General features: G+C 41.1%; 1 protein-coding gene across 1 annotated transcript in view; it reads left to right on the top strand.

Moving 5' to 3' along the window:
* The window catches only part of LOC125880086 (protein phosphatase 1 regulatory subunit 29), a 98,861-nt gene extending 78,485 nt beyond the window's left edge, over window positions 1-20,376 (top strand). The window contains exons 3-4 of the mRNA XM_049562361.1: window positions 4,196-4,892; window positions 7,242-20,376. Of these exons, the coding sequence (XP_049418318.1) occupies window positions 4,551-4,892; window positions 7,242-9,746 (2,847 nt within the window). The 5' untranslated portion in view covers window positions 4,196-4,550 and the 3' untranslated portion in view covers window positions 9,747-20,376. The remainder of the gene's footprint in view (window positions 1-4,195; window positions 4,893-7,241) is intronic.
* Window positions 20,377-21,265: the final 889 nt, after the last annotated feature.

Raw genomic sequence — 21,265 nt, 5'->3', positions numbered from 1 at the left:
ATCAGCTGACGTAAAAGAAAAAGCGGGATTTTATTGTGTCCACAGGCTGATGGTATGATTTTATTGAATCCACTTTTATTCACTACAGTGATTTGGAAAAGACTCAGGTCACTATGGTAACTGTTGTGCCAAAGTGTCATGATGGGGTGTTTAGCTCATTTTATCTAATCCCAGCTATCCACCATCTGTAACAAACTCATCAAGCAGCTCAGTACTTTGCTCCTTTTCCAGCCCAGCCGCCCAAAGAAAAAGCAACCCATTTATACAATTCTGCAAACGACACATACTAAATCTGTATATCAACATTTTTAGATGTGACTACATGTATATGAGCTGACTTTGTCATCATAAGGAGGAAGGGATGGTGGGTGGCAGGACCATTGACAGACCACTGACAACAAAACCAGTTGTTTTTTAGGGAGACATCTGCAGCATTTCCAGCTGTGATTTTGGAACCAAAACTGAGCTTTTTAAGCAAAAGCATATTTCTTTGTGTTTTTGTGACTAAACATAACCACAGTGTTGTTCAAATGTAACGATATGTAAAGTTTCAACATATCTGATACATAATAATGTAAAAATTGTATGTATCTGTGGTTTGCAGAAATGTGAAATGTGAATTTTTTTCCTTAAATTCACTTTTCAGCTCTTCATGCACTGATTCATATGTAATGTACACTAAATATAAGTGCACACATATGGAAACACACAAGCATACCCACCCACAGTGGATGTCTTTCTGAACCTGGGTAGGAGGGAAAACAAAAGGACAGCTGCTGCCGTGGGACTTGGAATACCCCCCAAAAATCTTGGGTCACACTGTCGAAGGCTTTTTAGCATGTAGCTGAAAGTGTCTGTGTGTGTGAATGTGTTTTGCTTTTTTCCATGTATGATAATTGCTGAGTTTTGGCTTGGATATTCTATTAGGCTGAAGTGCAGTGTTTCTAAGAAGCAGTTGGAAAGGGTGGTGAAATGCTTTGTTGGCCTCTGCACTTTAGCTATAGATACATTCTTAAACCATCATACAGGCTTGACTATGGGACTTGCTCTTCTGGGAGAGCAATATTCTCCTTTGTGACTCTAATTCTCCAAATAATGTGCACAGATGTACTGTAATGATAGCAGATAGCTGTGCTTGCTTTGCTTTCTGGACTGCTAGCTTACAACCCCTACTCACAGTCAATGGTTAAAGTGTGCCAATGAATGGTGTTCAATTTTTAATTAACTCCAGTTGTATCAATAATTAGTAACTCCAGTCGTATCCTCTTTGTGGCGTCTGGCAGTAATTCAATTAGGAGACGAGGCTTGTGAAAGAGGAGGATTTGTGTTATCAGATGTACAGTATTTCTGGAAAAGGTGGAAGTAGGACAGTCAGACACCTGCAGCTACCGCCGCACCACCTGTTCACCTGTTCCTTTCCATCATTTCTGCTTTGACCTACTCAGATTAGATGGCTGTGTTTGCTCCACATGTGCAGGTAAAGCAAACTGCCATGAAATTAAGCTTTATAATGTAGAAACTCAAGCTTATCATCATACCATGTCAACAAATTGAGATGTTGAAATGTTTCATATAAAGATATTTTTCTGAAAATACAAAACAATTTGCTTCCATGCGTGTGAACTTGCAAAGACACCATAAGACAAATAAATCTCCAAATTTCAATGGAAACAAATCTTTCAATGTGCAGCAGCAGTCTTAAACAGTAAAACGAAAAAGTTTGATCTGTCCTACATTTTCCTAGTTACAAATGGATCCGTGTTGTGAGTCATGCTCTGTCCCTTTGAGACAGGTGTTCTGCATGTCCCATATTCCTAATTACATAATCATATCCCTAAACACGCACACATACAGACCGACTGCACTTCCTTCCTCCCTCTTGTGAACCCTCTGGGTTTCACTATGTAGAGCACCAAATGAGATCACGTCTCATGTCGAGGGGATAAGCCTCAGACAACAGAGCGAGAGCAAGACAATCAATGCCGAGGGAGTGTCCCAATACATGCATGTATACAGGGCTGTGTAGAGACTAGTACGAGAATAATAGACTACTAAACTGTATCATCCATAATGTGTGTAGGTTGTGTATGTGCAGGTGTTGGGGGAAAGTTTACATATCAGATTTATATCAGTCCCAACTGAATTAGCAAAATTAGCATAGCTTTTAATTTAATTTAATTTAATTTAATTTAATTTCATTATTCATTTATTTATATATTTTTTATTTGGGGGTTTTTGGGAGTAATGTTGGCCAAAACCAAAACCTGAGTTCATCCTACTTTGAAATAATATCTCCTATCTCTCAGATGATAGATACGTAGGACATATTATATCCTACGCAGGAGATAAACACTGCCTGCAAAACAATTTTTTTACCTTGCTTCTCAGGCCTTCTGGTCTAATCCTAGCTCTACTACAACCGCCCTTAACAGCTAAAAAGAGGACAACCATCTGACACTTTGCCCAACTGTTTAGCCAAGAAAAATCAACCATGATTGGGATGCTTGATGTTCTGTGGCTTACCACAAAGTTGACTAAGTGGTCCTTTGCGCACACAATCAGGTACAGATGTGCAATAAAATCGAATCGAATTGATTACTGACCACTGCTGAGGGTGGAGCAATTAAAACTTAATGCATCCATAATGATTTGTGGGTGCATTCACACCTGTTTTTCAGCTATTTACTTCAGACTGAATCGTGCACATTTTGACGCAGCTTTTTCTTTATATCCATCTGTTGTATCAATCTGTCAAACACATTAACAAATGCATCTCTTTTGCTCTGCATCTGCCTAATAAGAGGAGACAGGTAACCCAGCAGGTGCCTGAGGTCATTAGATCTACATGATAACGTGCCACTTCACATATGCTTTAGGTATTACAGTTTTCTGTAGTAATATGTAGTTTAAAAAAAGGAGGATGGACCTGATTTCTCTGCCGGCACCTCCGGGGGGATCGTGCACCGGAATAGACTGGAATGAGTTCAATTCTCTGTCGGAATTAGAAAGAAGTCTGAATTTGGAGCACGAGGAAGAAATCTGGCCTGTTCCTCAGAGAAACAGAGAGAGGTTTTCTTTGTTGTTTTCATGGAATGATGATGGAAATCGAGAGAATATAAAACACAAGGAGATGTGGGATGAAAGACGTAAGATGAGAGAGTACTGCGAGTCGATAGACAAACTGTGTAATATCATAGACAGCGTGCCATTAGTGGGTTCAGAATCCATCTTGATAGCTTTGGCTTATATGTCGGAACAAGAGCCCGTGAGCCTGCATCTAACTAAGGACATGGATGTCTTTGAGGTTTTTGAGTGTATACATCTGCACATGCACATGTATGTCTCAGGCCATGTGTGCATTTTAGTGTGCATGTTTGTGTAATGTGTGTGCAACTGTAAGTATGTTTTTCCCAGCTGCTGAGCCGGCAAGAGGACAATGTCTGTCATGATGCAACAGGCAGCTAATCCTCTCCTTATGTAAACGCTTGACTGCTATTCAAATGACATGCAGATGGGATAGAGAGCTTAGGTTTTGGCAGGATAGTGTCATAACAAGGAATGTCTGTGGAGACAATGTGCTGTCAACATTTGGGTGATTAATGCTGCACTTTGTGTTTAAAAAAAGATATCCTCCCCGGAGGACTGAGGGGAGATTTGCAGGTGCGTGCGCACAGGTATCGGCCAAAGCTTGATGACCTCATAGCCGTAAGAGGTGGGGGATAGAGGGGGGATGACTAAGTGCAGATGCAGTGGGCTAAAAGGGGATCTGTTTGGGCAATGCAGCATGCGTATATTAACACGATGAGAAAGAACACCAGCTGAAGAAAAAATAAAAAGTGTGGAACAAGCCCCGAGGAAATTTGAGATTGATTTTGGGATGCCTGCAGGTTCCTTGAATAGAATTATTCTGAGACGATGAAATGTTACAGGAATTTGGTGGAGCTAGAATTCATTTACCATTCATTTAGATTCATGATTCAAGATTGTTTATTCATTCATTCTTCAGTACATTTGTGTAAAAAGTGCAGGCAGTAGAGACAACGTGCAGGCATCATAATACATATGTATAACAGTGCAATACAAATAATTTAAACGGGAAGCAATAAAAAAATTGTCTCTTCCATTTTGCATCATATCTATCACACTACATTGCTCTTCTTTTTCTCATGTTTCTCTTTTGTATTCCCCCCAACAGATTCTCCATTATTCCAAGGATCTATCCTTTTGAGTGAGTCTGAAGCTGAAGCCAAAGGAGGGACTATGAAGACAAGCTGTGTCACCCCGCATTGCAGTCCAACAAGATATGATATAACATGGGTCCCCTGCTAATCACCATGATGACCAAAACGCTGTGACTGGCATTGTGAAGCCTTCACCCCTTTTTCAGCACCCAACCCAGACCCTTCTCCTCTTTGGAAATCCTGTCTAGCAACATTTGTTGCTTCCCTTTCTCCTGCAAACACAACCTCCTCCTCTCCTGCCTGCACCCACGTTTTTCACCTTAATAATTCTAGCTTCCCCTTTTTCTTTTATTTCTTTTCATCGGCATCATGCAGGGTGCCTCTACCACCTCCACTCTCCTTTTTCTTATGCTTCCCACCCTCCTATTCTTCTCTCACTTTCCCTGCACGGTGAATGGGGACTGCTGGCTCATTGAGGGTGACAAAGGCTATGTGTGGCTGGCTATCTGCAGTCAGAACCAGCCACCGTACGAAACTATCCCCCAGCATATCAACAACACCGTCCATGACTTGAGATTGAATGAGAACAAGCTGAAAGCTGTGCTTTTCAGCTCCATGTACCGCTTCACCAACCTTACTGACCTCAACCTCACCAAGAATGAAATCAGCTACATTGAGGATGGAGCCTTTGCAGGACAAGCCAACCTACAGGTGAAGGGGGGATGGGTGATAAAGGCTTTGAGCTTAACACTAGTGTAGTATAGTTCATAAAGCATTAGACCTAAAACTTGGATTTTTATTTGGTGACAAGTTAATAAGATTTGGATTTACTGGGAAAAGCTACCTCTAAAAAATGTTTTTATTTTAACACATCATTAAACTACATTTTCAACCCAGTCTCACTCCGAAGTCGTCAAAATCTGCTTGGGCAGTGACTTGTGTCGTCAGACACTGACGAAAAAAGGCAACCTTTTACGTCAGCATGATACGCAGTCGGTCGCCTTTATAGTTTATAGTCCCACTCAGCGGGGTTAAGGGGAAATACAGCAGGACAAAAAGATAAGGTGGTGAGTGGTGGATGGGTCCAACAAACACCAACTTTCACCCAGTAGAGTGATGTTTGCGTCCCGTAAGACCATAAAGCCAAACCTTGTTATTTTTTCCTAAGACCAACCACATCCTAAAGTTGTTGGAGGACAAAAAAACGTCAATTCGCATTGCCGTACTGATGTGGTGCATTTATTTTTAAAGAGACTGTATGTAAACGGTAAATTTCCTGTGAAAACGGAAGTGTATTCTAAAAGAAGGCAATGCATGTGTAGCGGGTTGTACTCTCATGCGTTGTGTATAGACGACATGGACAATCACTGACGACTCCGACGTATTTTTATTCGGTCACAGCTGGTAGACAAATCGAATAACATAGGTAAGTTAGCTCCCACAGCCCAGCAAGACACAGGTGACACTGCAATAAAATGACACATAATATAAAACACACTGCCTGTAAAACCCATTAAAATAAATATTACGGAGCTCGGTAAAACTCGACCTATCATGCTACGATGCTCTGCAGACTGTTGTTTACAACGGGGTGCACCCATGAAGCCTGCAGAGGCCCATCAATGTGGCATACAATTACTGTCAGACAATACGAATTTGCAGCTCCCCTTCACAATACAAAAACAACACACATTGTACAGGCGAAATATTTATAAATCAAAAGCAGTGTACCTCCAAGGATGACCAACATAGTTATTAAAGGCAAGTGAGATCATTAAAACATTAACTCCGTTACACATGTTACAGGCAGGACTTGACACAGTGTCCCAGAACATCAACAACCAACGCACCCAGGGTACGTAAGTACTTACGTACTTACTACAGGTCGTATCTGGACGTAGACAGTCCATGACCAAACGCTGATATGTGACGAGTTCGGAGTGAGAATGTGATGACATTTTCGTGAAAATTCTCTATTTTAATTTCAAAATTTATGGCAGGGAAAATTGTTGCTGGATGCATGAAACACGCATCAGAGGGACACCATAAGTCATTAAATAGTATTACGAATGATGGTAACTGTGTTTCCTTATAATTTTCCTCATTTGAAGGCATTAACAAACAACCTCAAAAGGGAGGAGTGTGTGGTAGGAATCACTGAAAAAAAGTACTTAGTGTTCTCGGAGTTAACCTTTAAGTACTGTAGATGACTTTCTTACAATCTACATTGGGTATGATAATATTTTATTCAACAACGTGATGGACGAAATGTGCAGCAATGCTTAAAAACAGGGTCCACTGGATGAGTAACTAGTGTTTTGTCGTTTGCAAAAGATTCGTTCAAAAGAATGAGTCTTTTGGGTGAATGAACTGAACTGGATTACCTCCTAAAACAATCTGTTCGCAGTGAGTGATTCAAAATGTGAGCTCTGGGTGATAGCAGTCATTCAGTCGTTGAAGCCCGCCCCATCATACGTCTTGAAGTCTCAATGTAGGGAGTAGGCTTTTCATTTGCAAATGACTTCTTTATTTAACTTAATTCTCCATTAGTTCACGTTAGCAAGATGAACTAAACGTTAAGCCATGTTTCAGTTCAGTGAGTGGGACTAGGCACACTGAGAACTTCAGTTGAATGAATCTATTTTTAAACAAATCTTTTTAAACACAAATTAGAGTGGTTCAATTCATTGAAAAGAACTGCTTTGCCCATCACTACAAGCAACACAATGAGACAATCACAAACCCCAATTTTACCATATTGCGTAAACCACCTACAGTGTAAGCACTGAGAGGACAATCTGTTGAAATTATATATTGCATTGAAACATGTGCAGAACTTATCAATGGAAAATTTTTAACACAAAGCTGAATCAACATTTTGGATCACTTGTGTTGCTTGCCCTCCTGAACTCTGTCATAGAAAATGCTGCAGCATGACTGAATCTCAGTAATTGAGTTGAATTCACATTTTATTATAATGACTAAAGAAATGACTGAAACTTGGCCCACAATGTAAAAACTATTTAAAATGCCCAAATGCTACTTTTGTGTTTTCCTCAGGTTCTTCAGCTCGGCTACAACAAGATGACAAACCTAACTGAGGGTATGTTGAGAGGGCTCGGCCGCATGCAATGCCTCTTCCTCCAGCACAACCTCATTGAGGTTATAGCCAGCAATGCATTCTGGGAGTGCCCCAGCCTCAGCAGCATTGACCTGTCATCCAACAGACTTGCCCGCATTGACCCAGCCACATTTACGGTTCTTGCTCGGCTGATGGTGTGTGAACTGGCAGCAAATCCATTCCACTGTGGCTGTGATCTGTACAGCTTCCTAATCTGGTTGGAGTCCTTCAACAATGTGACGCACACCTATGACCGCCTCCAGTGTGAGACGCCCCGGGAAATGTTTGGCTACCCCTTACTCATCGCTGCTGGTCATGCTGGTCGGAATGCCAAAAATATTTTGTACCATCACTGCCGAGATGGAGTGATGATTCCAGGTATGACCTCCCTCCCACCAGATCTGGATGGTCCTTCAGGTATTGGGCCAGAGATGTTTAATGGTGTGGGTCCATACCACCAGCCCACCACCTCTTCCTCATCCACTGAACACAGCTTCATTCCCAGCATCAAGCTCCATCATGTCTCTTTGTCATCAGCCTCTCTCCTTGTACAGATTCCAAGGCCCTACAGCAAGATGTATATTCTAACACAATACAACCACACATATGTGTCTGATGTAATGAATTTGAAGAACAAGAAGGAGATGATTACCCTCAGCAAGCTCAAGCCGCATACTAATTACACCTTCTGTGTAGCATCCATCCGCAACTCTCAACGTTACAACCACACCTGCCTCCAGTTTTCCACTCGCGCTCAGAATCAAGATGACATGCTCCCCACACCTTCCACTACTACTCACTACATAATGACCATTGTGGGCTGCCTTTTTGGCATGCTCATTGTTTTAGGCTTTGTCTACTACTGTCTGCGTAAGAAACGGATGCATGATGAGAAGAAGAAGTCCATCTGCGTCAAGAAAACTATACTAGAAATGCGCTACGGACCAGAGGTGGCAGCAGCAGTGGCAAATGATCCATCTGCAGTCCACAAGCTCCAGGAGCAGTCCAGAGAACATCACCAGTATCAGCACCACCATGGAGGCAAACTTCCCATGTCCGCATCCTCTAGCTCGGGAATGCTGCACTCAGCCAACACCAGTTCCTCCAGACTTTCCTCTATTCCGCAAGTAGAAAAGATGGCCACTGCCTTTTCAGAGGCCATGGCTACAAGTAAAGGAAACTACATGGATATCAGAACTGGAGGAGCAGGGCTGGAGAGGATGGGAGATGGTGGGCATGGTGGGCTAGACTTGAGGGACGATGATGGAACTGATATTGGGGATGACTCAGATGATGACGGACATGGCTCAGCATCAGAGATTTCCACCATTGCCATGGAGGTGGACAAGGTTAACCAGATCATTAACAACTGCATTGATGCACTGAAACTGGATGCAGCAGCAGTTGCTGCTTCAGGGGCCTCTACTAACCCTATATCCAGCTCCAATCCCACCTCCCCTCCTCCCACAAGCACGTCCTCTCTTACTCGTGGCCTAATCCCACTCTCCCAAGGGGTGACAGAGACGTGCCAAGTCATGGCTCCAAACAAAATACCCCCTCCGCCTCCGCTCCCTGCCTTGAATACTCCTCTCTCTGAACGCCCAGGGATCAGTGGTGGTGGCTTTGTTGTCACTCCCCCCTACAGGCCCCCTCCGCCAGCCACAGCTGTGCGTCCCATTCAGCGGCAAATGAGTGCCGATGCAGCTGTGGTTATTGTAAATTCTGTCAAGAAACAGTGCAGCACCACCTCTTGTGGCTCCATGGGTCGGGACAGGGATCGTGGAGGAGCTAGGGTGTATAGCCTGGATGTTCCTGAGCCACGGAGCCCAGATGCTTGTAATCAACAACAGCAGCAGTACCCAGACCGGGCCAGTCCCGTGGGCTGTGGGGAGCCCCTAGAAAGGCTGCCTTTAGTGGGGAGTGGGAGCTGTGGTGGAGGGGGTGGTGGTGGTTGCGACAGTGGTGGTGTTGGTGCCCAACATCAGGACAACCAGAAGCCACACCATTATCATCAACAGCAACAAATACAACAACAGCAGCAGCAGCAGCAGCTGGAGGTGCAGCAGGACTACCACTGCTCGGAGCACCGCCACTCTGTCCCAGCTCTATATTATGAAGGCTCCCACCAAGGCTCCCCAGCCCAGAGGGTTTCCTTCCTTAAGCCCCTGACACGCTCCCGCAGGGATGCAGCGTCTTACTCCCAGCTTTCGCCTGCCCGCCACCATTCCAGTTACTCTGGCTACTCCTCTAGCCCAGAGTACTCCTCAGAGAGTTCACTGCGGATCTGGGAGCGCTTTCGTCCCTATCGGAAAGGCCAGCGCGATGAAGCCTGTTACGTGACGGCCGGAAATGCCCTTAGAAAAAAGGTGCAGTTTGCTAAAGGCGAGGACCTGCATGACATCCTTGATTACTGGAAGGGGGTGTCGGCACAGCAGAAGCTGTGACTGGGGGACCAGAAATAGGAATTGTGGTAAGAAGAGTTTGGATGCTCCTTTTCCTGAACGGCCCGTGGGCCAGAGGAACGATTTGAAGATCATGGGGAGAAAAATATAGGACAAAATTTTGCCTTTGGGTTTTTTTGGCATGCTAGGTGTATAGAATTTTGTGCTAAAGCAAGGACTGTGAAACTGTGCCTGGGATATGAGAGTCATGGTGTTTTATTTTACACTTCATTGTAGCACCATTTCTGGATCATTCTCATTGAGTGTTTGTGGGTTTTATTTTTTCGCACAGGGAGCCAATGCCAACTGTGTAATTTAGTACTCTTTGAGTGATCATGTTTTGTGATCCTATGGACCGTCTTTATCAGTGCCATGTTTTCATCTATGGGTAATCACAGAAGGTAAATGCTGATATCCTTCATTTTAAGCTTGTGGGATCCAAGATGTTGTTTCCTATTTGGTATTGGGTGCTGTATCAATTTGCAGATATGTTTAGGCTTCTGAGTGAAGGCAGACTATGACAGGTGGGATCTGTGCTCTGATACAAGTGACAACATGCTGTTTAGTGAACAGATTTGTCAAATGCAGGCCCTGTCCCTCTTCCTCAAGATCCTTCATGTGGCTGAGGTATTTGCATTTCAATAGCATCCGTCACACAGAAAGAACGGAAAAATTGGAAACAAATTAACAATGTGAAAATAGTCCAGTCGGCTTGAAGGTCCTGCAGTATGAGGAAATCACGAGAGAAAGATTGTGTGGAACATAACACTCAAATAGTGCTTGGATTGCACCCTGAGGTGTTTCACATGTCCTTCCAACAAACACTCTTGCATGGCTCAATACGCGATGTAAGGAATGTTCCATAGATGTCTCAAGCTTTCCTAAACGGCAGTTGCCCAAGTCATGATCATAATTGTTTGCGTAATTTCAAAGAGTACAGAGGGCAAAATGATGTCCCTTTATGAAGGTAATTAGATGCTACTTACCTGTGCAACAGGGAAATTTAACTATGTGACAGATGAGCTCACACAATCCCTTTATAGAAAGACATGAGAGATGTGACCCACATGTGACAGAGACCAAGACAAACTGAAAGCGAGAGGGGGTATAAAAGAAAAAAAAAAAAAAGGAAGACAAGCAAGGATATAAATCATTTTCTGCAGCCACTGTGGATGTTAAGTAGATTTCTTGCAGGTTATGGGGAAATCTCTTTGCATCATTCAATGTGAGCACCGCAGTACATTCCAAATCCTTTCTCCAACATTAAAACTGGATTGAGGCACAGAGGGAAAGGACATGTCTAATTACTGCCAACATGTCTGTTTTGTTCTGGAAATTAATGCTATTGTCTATTGATAACTTAATTAGTCGACTTGTGACAGGCATGTTCGCTTGCACTTTACGCCTCATGATTGTGTGTGTGTGGCCGTGTGGTACACAGTGGTCAGTGTAAGTGCGTGTTGGCATGCCTTGTCAGATTATATTCTATGTGCCCAAATTGACTTAAATTAATAGTTGTCACATCTTACCCATTGGCTGTTCGTCTAAGTCTAAACAGTATTAGATAATTAATGGCATGGACAAATGTACAAATGTGTTCATTGTATTTTCCCAGACATCCATCACATGATCGTGATGCTCAGATATACACACAGTAGCGCAGTGCCTCTTGCTAACACAGCCATAATCTAATCTCCATTCTTGTATAGTATTATCCATCCACCTGGCCTTTGCTATTGAAATGATGTGATTCTCCTCAATGATAGTGTTATTGCCTGGCATTCTGACAAAAGACATCCTGCTTACCCAAAGTGCTGTGTAGCCTTTGCTTTTTTTTTTTTTTCTTTTTTTTTTTTTTGCCATTATCAGCAAACATACACAATTTGAGACGTTCTACCCTAAAAATGTGAAAACTGAATCAATGGTCCTTGCTCCACATTTTTGTTCAGGGCTATATTCAAGAGGAAAAACAAGTTATACAGACAAGTTTAATCTTAGCAACAGTTTTCTCTCTCCTTTGATCCTCATGTCTTTACTAAATGATGTTCATTTGTCCCACCTCCCACTACTTTCACTGCCCCCGCAGGTTTGATGGGCTATGGGTTTGGCGTGAGACATGTCTTGTTGTGTTTTATTAAAAGAGAAATGTGAGAAATAGCCTTTCTTGTAGGTAGGACTTGGGTCTGCACAACACATCCCAACACTGCTTTTCTTCTTTTTTTAGAGCGGTCGATTTTTTTTTTTTAGCACATGCTTGACTCCTTTGAATAAAAGCAGGTTAAATAGGACTGAATATGCAACTACGAGAGGGTGGTTTGTAATAGTATCTCCATATTGATCTGTGTATTTCTTCCTCCCTCTTTGTTTTCATGAAACGTCTATCTCTGTCTCATTTTCCTTGTTTTATTAAGCTGTATGCATACAGTCAGGGTCAGAGGTCTTTAACCTTGGAGTCAGTGTTCTGCCGTGAGTGTTTACGATTGATCGGACTGCATAAATTCAAGAGCCTCAATGTTGTCTTTTAGTACTAGCGTGTTTGGGACGCACCACCTCATCCGCCTTCTTTATACGATAAAGCACCATGTGATGAACATACAGTCTTGGAAATGTCTGCCGCTGATCTCCTATTACGTGAGATAAGAAAGTTTCCAAAGGAACTTGTTACTGTGATTGACTCAGACAAATCAGACGAAAGGATTTTCTTTGCTGGTACCTTCCAAGAGTACCTAATCACACAGAAGGAACGTGGCGCATTTAACTCCCCAGATCCTCAACTGCCATAAGTTTACAGAAGTGGACACTGAGGATAAGTGTAAATGTTCAGTAATATCAGGATTGCTCCTCATTTCAGCTGCCATTTATGTTCATCTAACAGACGAGATGTAATGTGACAGAAAATCCTGATTATTACTGTTTTCATGGATGATTTTTAATTTCATACATTTTCTATTTTAATTAACATATTTAACGCACCAATGTATTTTTCAGGAAAAAAAAAGAGATTTTCAGGGTGGACAGATGTTTGTTCAAGTGCTCTTCTGCTCAGATTTCATTCAAACGTTTGTTTGAATAAGCCTCTGTGATGATAAAGCATTACTGGCCCAACAGACAACATTGTCAATGCTGGTGGGAGAAGTGCCAATCTGTCTAATGATTTATAAACAGTGTTTTCACCATAGCTCAAATGAGTGCTATTGTTGGAGGGGAAATTGTGTTTCCCATCATTAATAATAACTTGAAAGCCTGCTGCCAAAACAACCACAAAAGAGTCATGGCAAAATGGAAATGAAGACATGGAATTCAAAACTGATGAACGAGTCCTTCTATAAGTCAGCTCAAAACAGTCAAAACAGGTACAAGTGTGAACAAACCTCTGCTCTTTATTATTGCTTGTTCCCCTCAAGCAAAGCAATTACTGGTGGTTTAGACATAACAGTTGTGTTAATTGGCCTTGGAGGTTAAGCGGTAGTTAATAAAGTTTTACAGTTCTGTTGTGGTTATGTGAGAAGTTTATATCTATAATTGTCACTCTACAGGATTGTAGATTCCCATAAAACAAAGTAGACTCTCGGGTAATAGCCAGTTCAAATAACTTACCAGCTGAATTATTAAAATCTCAACCAGGACCACAAATATTTCTCAAAACATTCGGCATGCTAGTATACCTGTTTTTTGTCCCACAAAGCCAGCACCAAACAAAAAAACCCTTCTTTTCCTTTTCAGCTCATATCCTCACTGAACCCCTGGAGGGTGGCTCACTCAGAGATCAATGGTCCTTTTTGTAGCACCATCCTTGTTGTTTGTCTCAGAGCCACAGGAAAGCCAGACGTGAGAAAGCCATCTAATGTGCTATTAATGTTTAATCCTTTTTGTGGGAGGCTGGCTTGGGTTGCTTCCCCTATCTGCGTATACCGCCACAAAATCACAGATGCTTTCAGTTTCTAACATGTTAATCCTTTGATGCTCTCTTATATTTAAAAGCCTGGCCCAATTAAACTCTAGTTTCTTAAATAATGAATCAGAGCCCAAAATGGGGTGTGGGTTTATGTCTAATCAGTTTCTAAATTACTAAAGGAGTTAAATGCATCCATTAGTGGAAACCACAGTAAAAGGTCCCAATCCTCCCGTGACACAGTGCACTTTTTTTACTCATATGATCTGTCATTGAAGCAGTCTCAGTCAAAGTGAGACATTACTTTTATGAGCGATCATCATCGTTTAAGGGTCATCTCAGGATTCACTTCTCAAGATGTGCGTGATCATTTACTAGATAATTTTCTTTCATGGAAGATGGAAAACATGCTCAAACCTGTAGATATAAAATCTGTGAAGCAAAACAGCGTCCTCTAACCAGCCCTATTATAGAGTAGTTTGCATTGCACATTATTTTTGAATCCCATAATAGAGAAACAATATTGAAATGTTTAAACTAAGAGCAGTGGACTGGAAGATCAAGACCCAAAGAGAGGTCACAAAGACTGATATAGGCAGTGAGAGATATATGTAAATAATTGAGTAATGTTAAGTAATTAAAAAACACATTTTGAATAACCTATGTTGTCTTGATCATGCCAGCGGCAAACTTACTTTTTCCATGGTTTTTATTGTGTGACATATTCAACTTGTTCTTTCTCCCAACTTGTCAAATACGACAGCTTTGTCAGTGGCGCTATGCTTCAAGCTATGACAGTCTGGTACCCCTTTATCATCAATTTTGGATGCTCAGAGAAGGTGTGTCAATGTCTGCTCCTTAAATACAATGATATCCTTTCAAAATAAACCTCCATGTCCACAGGAAATGTAGGTTTTGGCAACTACTATAGAAGAGGCAGATAAACAACTTATTAGGTTTAGAAAAAAGATCATTGTTTAGGTTAAAAAAGACGTTTGTTACATAACTTCACTTTTGTAAGTAAGTTAACAAGTATGCCACATGACGTATGTAGTCTGACTCACCAGATGTAGACTGTGGCTATAAGCCTTCCATTGGCTGACTATTTAGACCAGCATTCTCACCCCCTTCTGCTATCTGCATGTTACCGTTTCAAACCTCCTACATTATGGGAAACAACAACAACCTCTAAGCTAACAACTTACACGCTGAAAATGGCAAGTTTTGACAAAGATTTTGGTCATGCAATAAGGCATGCCTGCTTTGTTTCTTTTGTGAATTGTTGTAAAGGTCTAGAACAAATAAAACAATTTGTGAACTCAGAAAAGCTCAGACGTTGACTTGCGGGACTCTCAAGCCCGATGCTGATTCATTTCTCACAACCTATACAGTCTGTAGTGTGGTAAAGTAGAGTGTATTTGACAAAGTTGCCAGTTAATTATGTCGAGGTGCCACCAGAAAGTTCACAAGTATGGCTATATATTTTATGCCAGTCCCACATTATGGGTATCAAATAAAGTACTCCATTGGTATTGGTGTCACTCTAAGGATACTGGTATTGGTATCTAATTTTTTAAATGCTACCCAGCCTGATTTGTGACTGTTTTTGTGGCCTTACTTGCCTCCTGACCTGCAAATGTTCCACTGAAACAAGTTCCCTCCCAACGGTATTTTGCAAGGACACCATAGCATCCTGGGCTTGGTGTCACCCAAGACGATTCTGATTGGTTTAAAGAAATAGAAAATGAGCCATAGGAATTTTTTCCCCCTATAGCAGAATGATACTATGTGCTTACAGACCCTTCTCTAGCGCTGGTCTGGCTACACAACGCTATGACTTATGAGATGTGACACATGTCACGTGATGATAATTCCATCACAGTTTTGAAAAAACTCAATGTTAACTTTTGGTTTATGATGGAACACAAACAGTTGTATCCTGGGTGGAAGTCCTGTGTTTGTTTGACTCACCCACCATTGTTTCCTCCCACCCTACATGGACTTTCTCACTTTTTAAACTATGTCATTGTCACAGATGGGTTTACATTGGAGTTAGCTGAAAGCCCCATGCATCTCTAAAATGCTAAATACTACAAAATACTAAAAGAGTGCATTGGTATCTTATGCTTAGGGCCACTGACCAAGCTGCCGTATGTGACACCCTGGGGACCTGGGGATAACGAGAACGAGTTGGCATATTGGAGTGATTTTGAAATATTTTTCTCGCTCTAACCCCCATTGCCTTACACACATACACACGCACGCACACAACAAGAGTAGCTGGCAAAAATGGAAAATAAAGAAGTGACTCAGAATGAGTCACAGTCTGACTAAACTAAAATGACTTTTTTTCCTGAAAGGCAGGTAATGGGCAAGGTCTTCAAAGAGAGGAGAGCAACATGAGAGGAATTTTTGTCTGAAAGCAGGCGGGCATCTGGGATAAAAGATGTGGAAGCAGCATGGCTACACTAAAACTTATCATGCATGATTCAGTGTGCTGCTGCAAATGAACCATAACACACACATACACACACACCTAACAGAAGCATATTGTGGGAGTAATTCTTAAAAAAAATATTCAGAAACTTCAGCATTTCTGACAAGTGAAGGCAGCCCTCTTTGAAAGCCTTAAGGAGGACAGCTTCATTTCCACTTAATTTTAAGGCAGGTGACAGGCAAGTATTAACACTGACAGTGGGTTGCAAATCCTTTCATTTGGTATCTTTAGACCTTTTGTCTAATAGTCTATTAAGTCCATTAGCTTTTTGTGTGGGAGATTAGCCTGTGTGGATAATGTGCCAAATTTGACAAATGGGAAACTACACTGTCTGTCCCCTCATGATAGCCATAGAAGGCATAATGTGATAAAAAAAAATTAAATGCATGCCATTTTTTAATGTCCCACTAATGTGAAATTGTATTTATCTAAAGAATGAAAAAGGAAGTCAGTTGAGACAAATGAAATATGTCTTGGTGTGACTGATTTCTTGGTCACTCTTTTATGAGGCAGCTCAGACGGGCTGAGCGCTGCCAACGCTGCCTTTTCAACTGCCAAGCACTCTAAATAAGAGTTTGAAGAAAGCTGAAGATGAATAGCCTTGTATGTTTATGCTGAAAGCATTCCCTGACAACTAAAAGTCATCAGAATGTAGCAGACTATGCATGTTCATGTATTTTCATGTAGGTCTCTAGTTTAAAGGAAAAAATGCTGCTGTGAACAGTGCTGGACCTAGCACATTCGATACCACCACTATATTATCCATTGTTCTTTTAAATTTACTGAACAAGAACAAGAGCTAATGACAAATCAGCACAAATAAACAACTTAGCCAACAATTTTGAGTTTTTTTATTCACCTATTTCAAAGATCTGCCACTAACGGTGAAATAAAATTATACCTGCAAGCTCAAAAATAAGCACAGGGATGGATTTTGAATTTGAATTTCTTGATGAGCTTTTCTGAGCTGGAAAAGAAGTTTGAGAACCTGTGGTTATTCTAAATTATAGGTTTTACAGAGCAGAAGAGCATTTGAAAATTTCTCAGTAAGCCACATTGGGCTAAGGTTTGCATCCTGATTGGACCCTGTTTTTTCAACACTTTTTACACACACACACACACACACACACACACACACACACACGGACTACAAAATATTTACACTTATGCATTAACTCTGCAAGGTTTAGTTTCCAAAGACGGACAAAGGACTTAAAGAATCTGTGAAATATCTGTGAATTTTGTACACTAGATAAAAGAAAAAAAAATGCTAAGGTTTAAAAAAAAAATGCTTCTATGGATGTTTTATACTCAGCCTGATCTCTTGATATGTCTGTGTGTTTCTCTATTTCAGTTGGCTGTTTGTCTTTGTTTACTTTGTTTAGGGGTTTTTTTCTGGTGGGTGGGGGGGTTTGGTTATCGGGAACCACGGGATTGACTTTTAGTACTTGCAATGATATATGTTATAAAGGTTTAAGAACAGAGAAAGCTTAACATAGTGTACTACATAAAAGAAAAGTTGTTATATTTGCATGACTCCCTGTATTTTTTGAACGACAAAAATATATTGTTGTGTACAATGAGTGGACGTACATTGAAAACAAAAACTGTAGGGGCTGAAATATTGTCAAGTACCTTTGGTTTGAACATTTAGGTTTTAGCTGTTTATTTTTTTTTAAACTCTCTGTGACGTTTTCTATTTACATTCTGACCTATTGGTTTTCATTTGGGTGACTGTATTATATACCGACACTGCAGTTACCATTACTACTCTTTGAGCCACAGGCTGGTGGAGTGTGCAGAGCAAAGAGGGGGTAAAAAAAAAGTCTGAGGCTGGTGGGTGTTTACATCCATCTGTTACGAGAAACTGCACTCAGTTCTTCTCCATTACAAAGATTATTCTCCATGGCACACATGCAAAGACATCGTCTTTGGCTTGAGGCGAGGCCCTGTCACAGTTTGTGGTTGTATTTTCTCTTAACTCAGCCATCTTCTATATGGAAAAAAGAAAACTGTTCAAGTTTTTCCAGTTAAAGACATAATAAATGACAATATATGTACAAAGAATAGTGAGTGACGCAAGCACACACACACACACACACACACACACACACTGTGGATTGTCTAATGGTTTTAACCTAATCCCAATCCATCAGTTAGAAGTCACAGGCAAGTCAATGCAACATCAGCAGCTTCTCTTTCAGCCTCAGCCCACTTGCTGTTAGCTAAATCAGTGATCTTCATTCCTCATCCTCTGCTCTCAGAGCCTGCTGGTGTTCTATCCAACTAGTTAATTGAATTCATCTTATATCCAGCCTGTTGTGAACCAGGCTTTTATCATTGGTCTTTTATTATACACTATATTATACAGTCTGTCCTCTGCTGAATAGCTTTTAGTGTGCACAGAAAAGACTGTATCTTGACCTGATGCAAAGAGAATAGATAGTTGTGCTGCTGTAGAGACTAAAACTATATGTTAAAAACTGAAGTCCTTATGACATGAATACAGTCAAAAGACGATCATTTATATTCCACAGCACTCAAAAACATTTTAGTTTTTAGATAAATAAAATTTAAATGAACTAGTATGACCACAGAGAGAAACAAATTAAGTATAATTGGTTTCCGTGGACAGAGTAGAGCCTTTAAAGGAGGCAGAGGCTTGAGTACATTTCATTTGGCACCAACCCAATAATGCGTTGGTAACACCTTCAGTACTGCAGCTCTGCTGATACATTACTTATTGCATTAGGGTCAGTGCAATGACAGCAAGTCATAAGTCATAGCTGTGTTTACATTCTGCAGTGATAAAACAGGACCCCCCAGCTGAGATGTATAGCCCTACTCTGTGGCAAAGCCTTTGCCAAACCCTAAAGAGGCCTCCCCACGCCAATTATAAAGACAAAATGAAATGCATTAACCTGAGGCTGAGTCTTCCCCTCAGCTTGTCAACATGGCAATGCTATATTATAGAATTAGCCAGTTTGTAGAGTCATGTTTTAATTGGGTAAAATTGCACTTAAATTTGAAAAGGCAGTTTTACTGGTACTGGAGGCTAATCTGTAACTCAGAGCTTCCATTTTTCTGATGCCAGATCCAGAGTGGCAAAACTTGCTAAAAGGTCCAAATGCAGTGAGAGCAGACACAGTTCAGTGTCAGAAGCACATCAGTCTGATCAACGTTTATGTTTTCCACGCTCGCGAATAGAAGAGGCTGGGCACCCATTGCTATTCCAAACACACAATCCAGTGCTGTGGTACTCCCAAAGCCAGAATGATTGGCCTTGTCAGTGCCAGAGATTGAAAAACTCTGCGGCTTCCAAAAATGGCTGTCAGTTAAGAGAGGGAAGGCAGGGGAGAGGGGCCATCCTTGACTCATTGAGGAAATTAAATGTCTGTGGATTGATCGGTTCAAAAGCTTATAGTGTCTTGGCCTTGCAGCAACCATGCACACGATGCAGAAACATGTACTGTTAAATAGACATGTTGTAGAACTCTGAGCCTAAATCAAACTATTATTCATTAAGGATTAGGGATATCCAAACCTGCTCAGTCAGTCATCAGTATTTTGACATCTGCTGAGCTCTAATTCCTTTGAGCTTAGGGATACAACTTCACACATGTCATGGCACAATGTGACATGCCATAAGCTTCAGGACATATTTGAGAAAAGTACAGTGCAGATTTTAAATATACAATGTTTCAGTGGTTGAACATTGCATTTCTTTTGTTGTAGTGACATATTTTATATTTTTTTTAGTGACATATCCTTTTCCCTTTGCAAATGCATTTTTTTTTTCATATTTTTTTCCAACTCAAAGAACTGAGTAGAGACATTTTACTGTCTTGCAGATTGCATCATCTGAAAATAAGTATAATTAGTATGAATAGCCCCTTAAAAATAACAACACAACCATTTTGTAAACAGTATAATCGCTAAAGTGCTAAAGTATAACCACCATCTCTGTGATCCCTACAAGGCCAAAGGCCAAAGCTAATTCTCACATCAATATTTTAGTTCCTATTCGGCCATTTATGTAACATTTGTGTCAATTAGGGTTCTTGCCAAGTTGACAGTATCAGGGGGTCTTTTGGTCTTAAAATCAAGAGGCTGTCACTGTATCAAATCAAAAGGCCCATGGTCATATTCTATTCAAATCTAATGTGACTCTCCCCTCTGGTTTCAGCTCTACACACTAATGTTTGGAGACCAAAAGGGAAAGACAAAACAAAGGTTTGGATGATGGGAACAATTCTTGGCTTTTTTCTTTCTTTAATTATTTGTTGCTGATATTGACATTTTTTCCCTTTGCGATTTCTGTACAAAAGATCTATTTCTATATTTGCAATAAATTTGTAATGAAAAAAAAAACATGTACAAGATCTCTTTGATTCACTGGAGTAGTTTTTTTATTATAAATAATTAAGTTGTCACTCGTGATTCATTGGTTTACCAAGACATGCTGACATATAATACAGCACTGCCATTGAAAATGTGTGTGTGTGTGTGTGTGTGTGTGTGTGTGTGTGTGTGTGTGTGTGTGTGTGTGTATTCTTATACTTGCTACATAGTGAGGACCGAAACACATTTTTAACCAACAGAGTGAGGACATTTTTGCAAAGTGAGGACATTTTGGCATGTCCTCACTTCTCTAAAGGGCCTGTTCAAGGGTTAAGACTTTGTTTTAAGGTTGAGGGTAGAATTAGGTTTGGGTTAGGGTTGGGTTTAGACATTTAGATATAATGGTAAGGGTTACGGTGAAGGGCTAGGGAATGCATAATCTCAACTACGGTCCTCACAAAGATAGCAGTGTGTCTGTGTGTGTGTGTGTGTGTGTGTGTGTGTGTGTGTGTGCTTGTGTGGGGTGTGCACTACTATTTAGTATATCCTATATGCTATATGTGCTACTCCACCCTTGACTGGGTCCTTTAATTCAATTGTTCATGCACTGGGGGCTGCAAAGCACCTGGACTGTCTATTGTGAGAGATTATGGGATTTCCCTTTCCAACACACGCGCACGCCCACACACCCACACAAACACATACACGCACACGCACACACCACTGGCCACTTGTACACTCCATTAAAACCTCTCAGTGTTTTGAGGGCTCTGGTACACAGGCACAGATGGG

This window comes from Epinephelus fuscoguttatus, linkage group LG19 (genome assembly GCF_011397635.1).
Source record: "Epinephelus fuscoguttatus linkage group LG19, E.fuscoguttatus.final_Chr_v1".
Classification (NCBI taxonomy): Eukaryota; Metazoa; Chordata; class Actinopteri; order Perciformes; family Serranidae; genus Epinephelus; species Epinephelus fuscoguttatus.
This window is presented reverse-complemented; position numbering and strand designations above follow the sequence as displayed.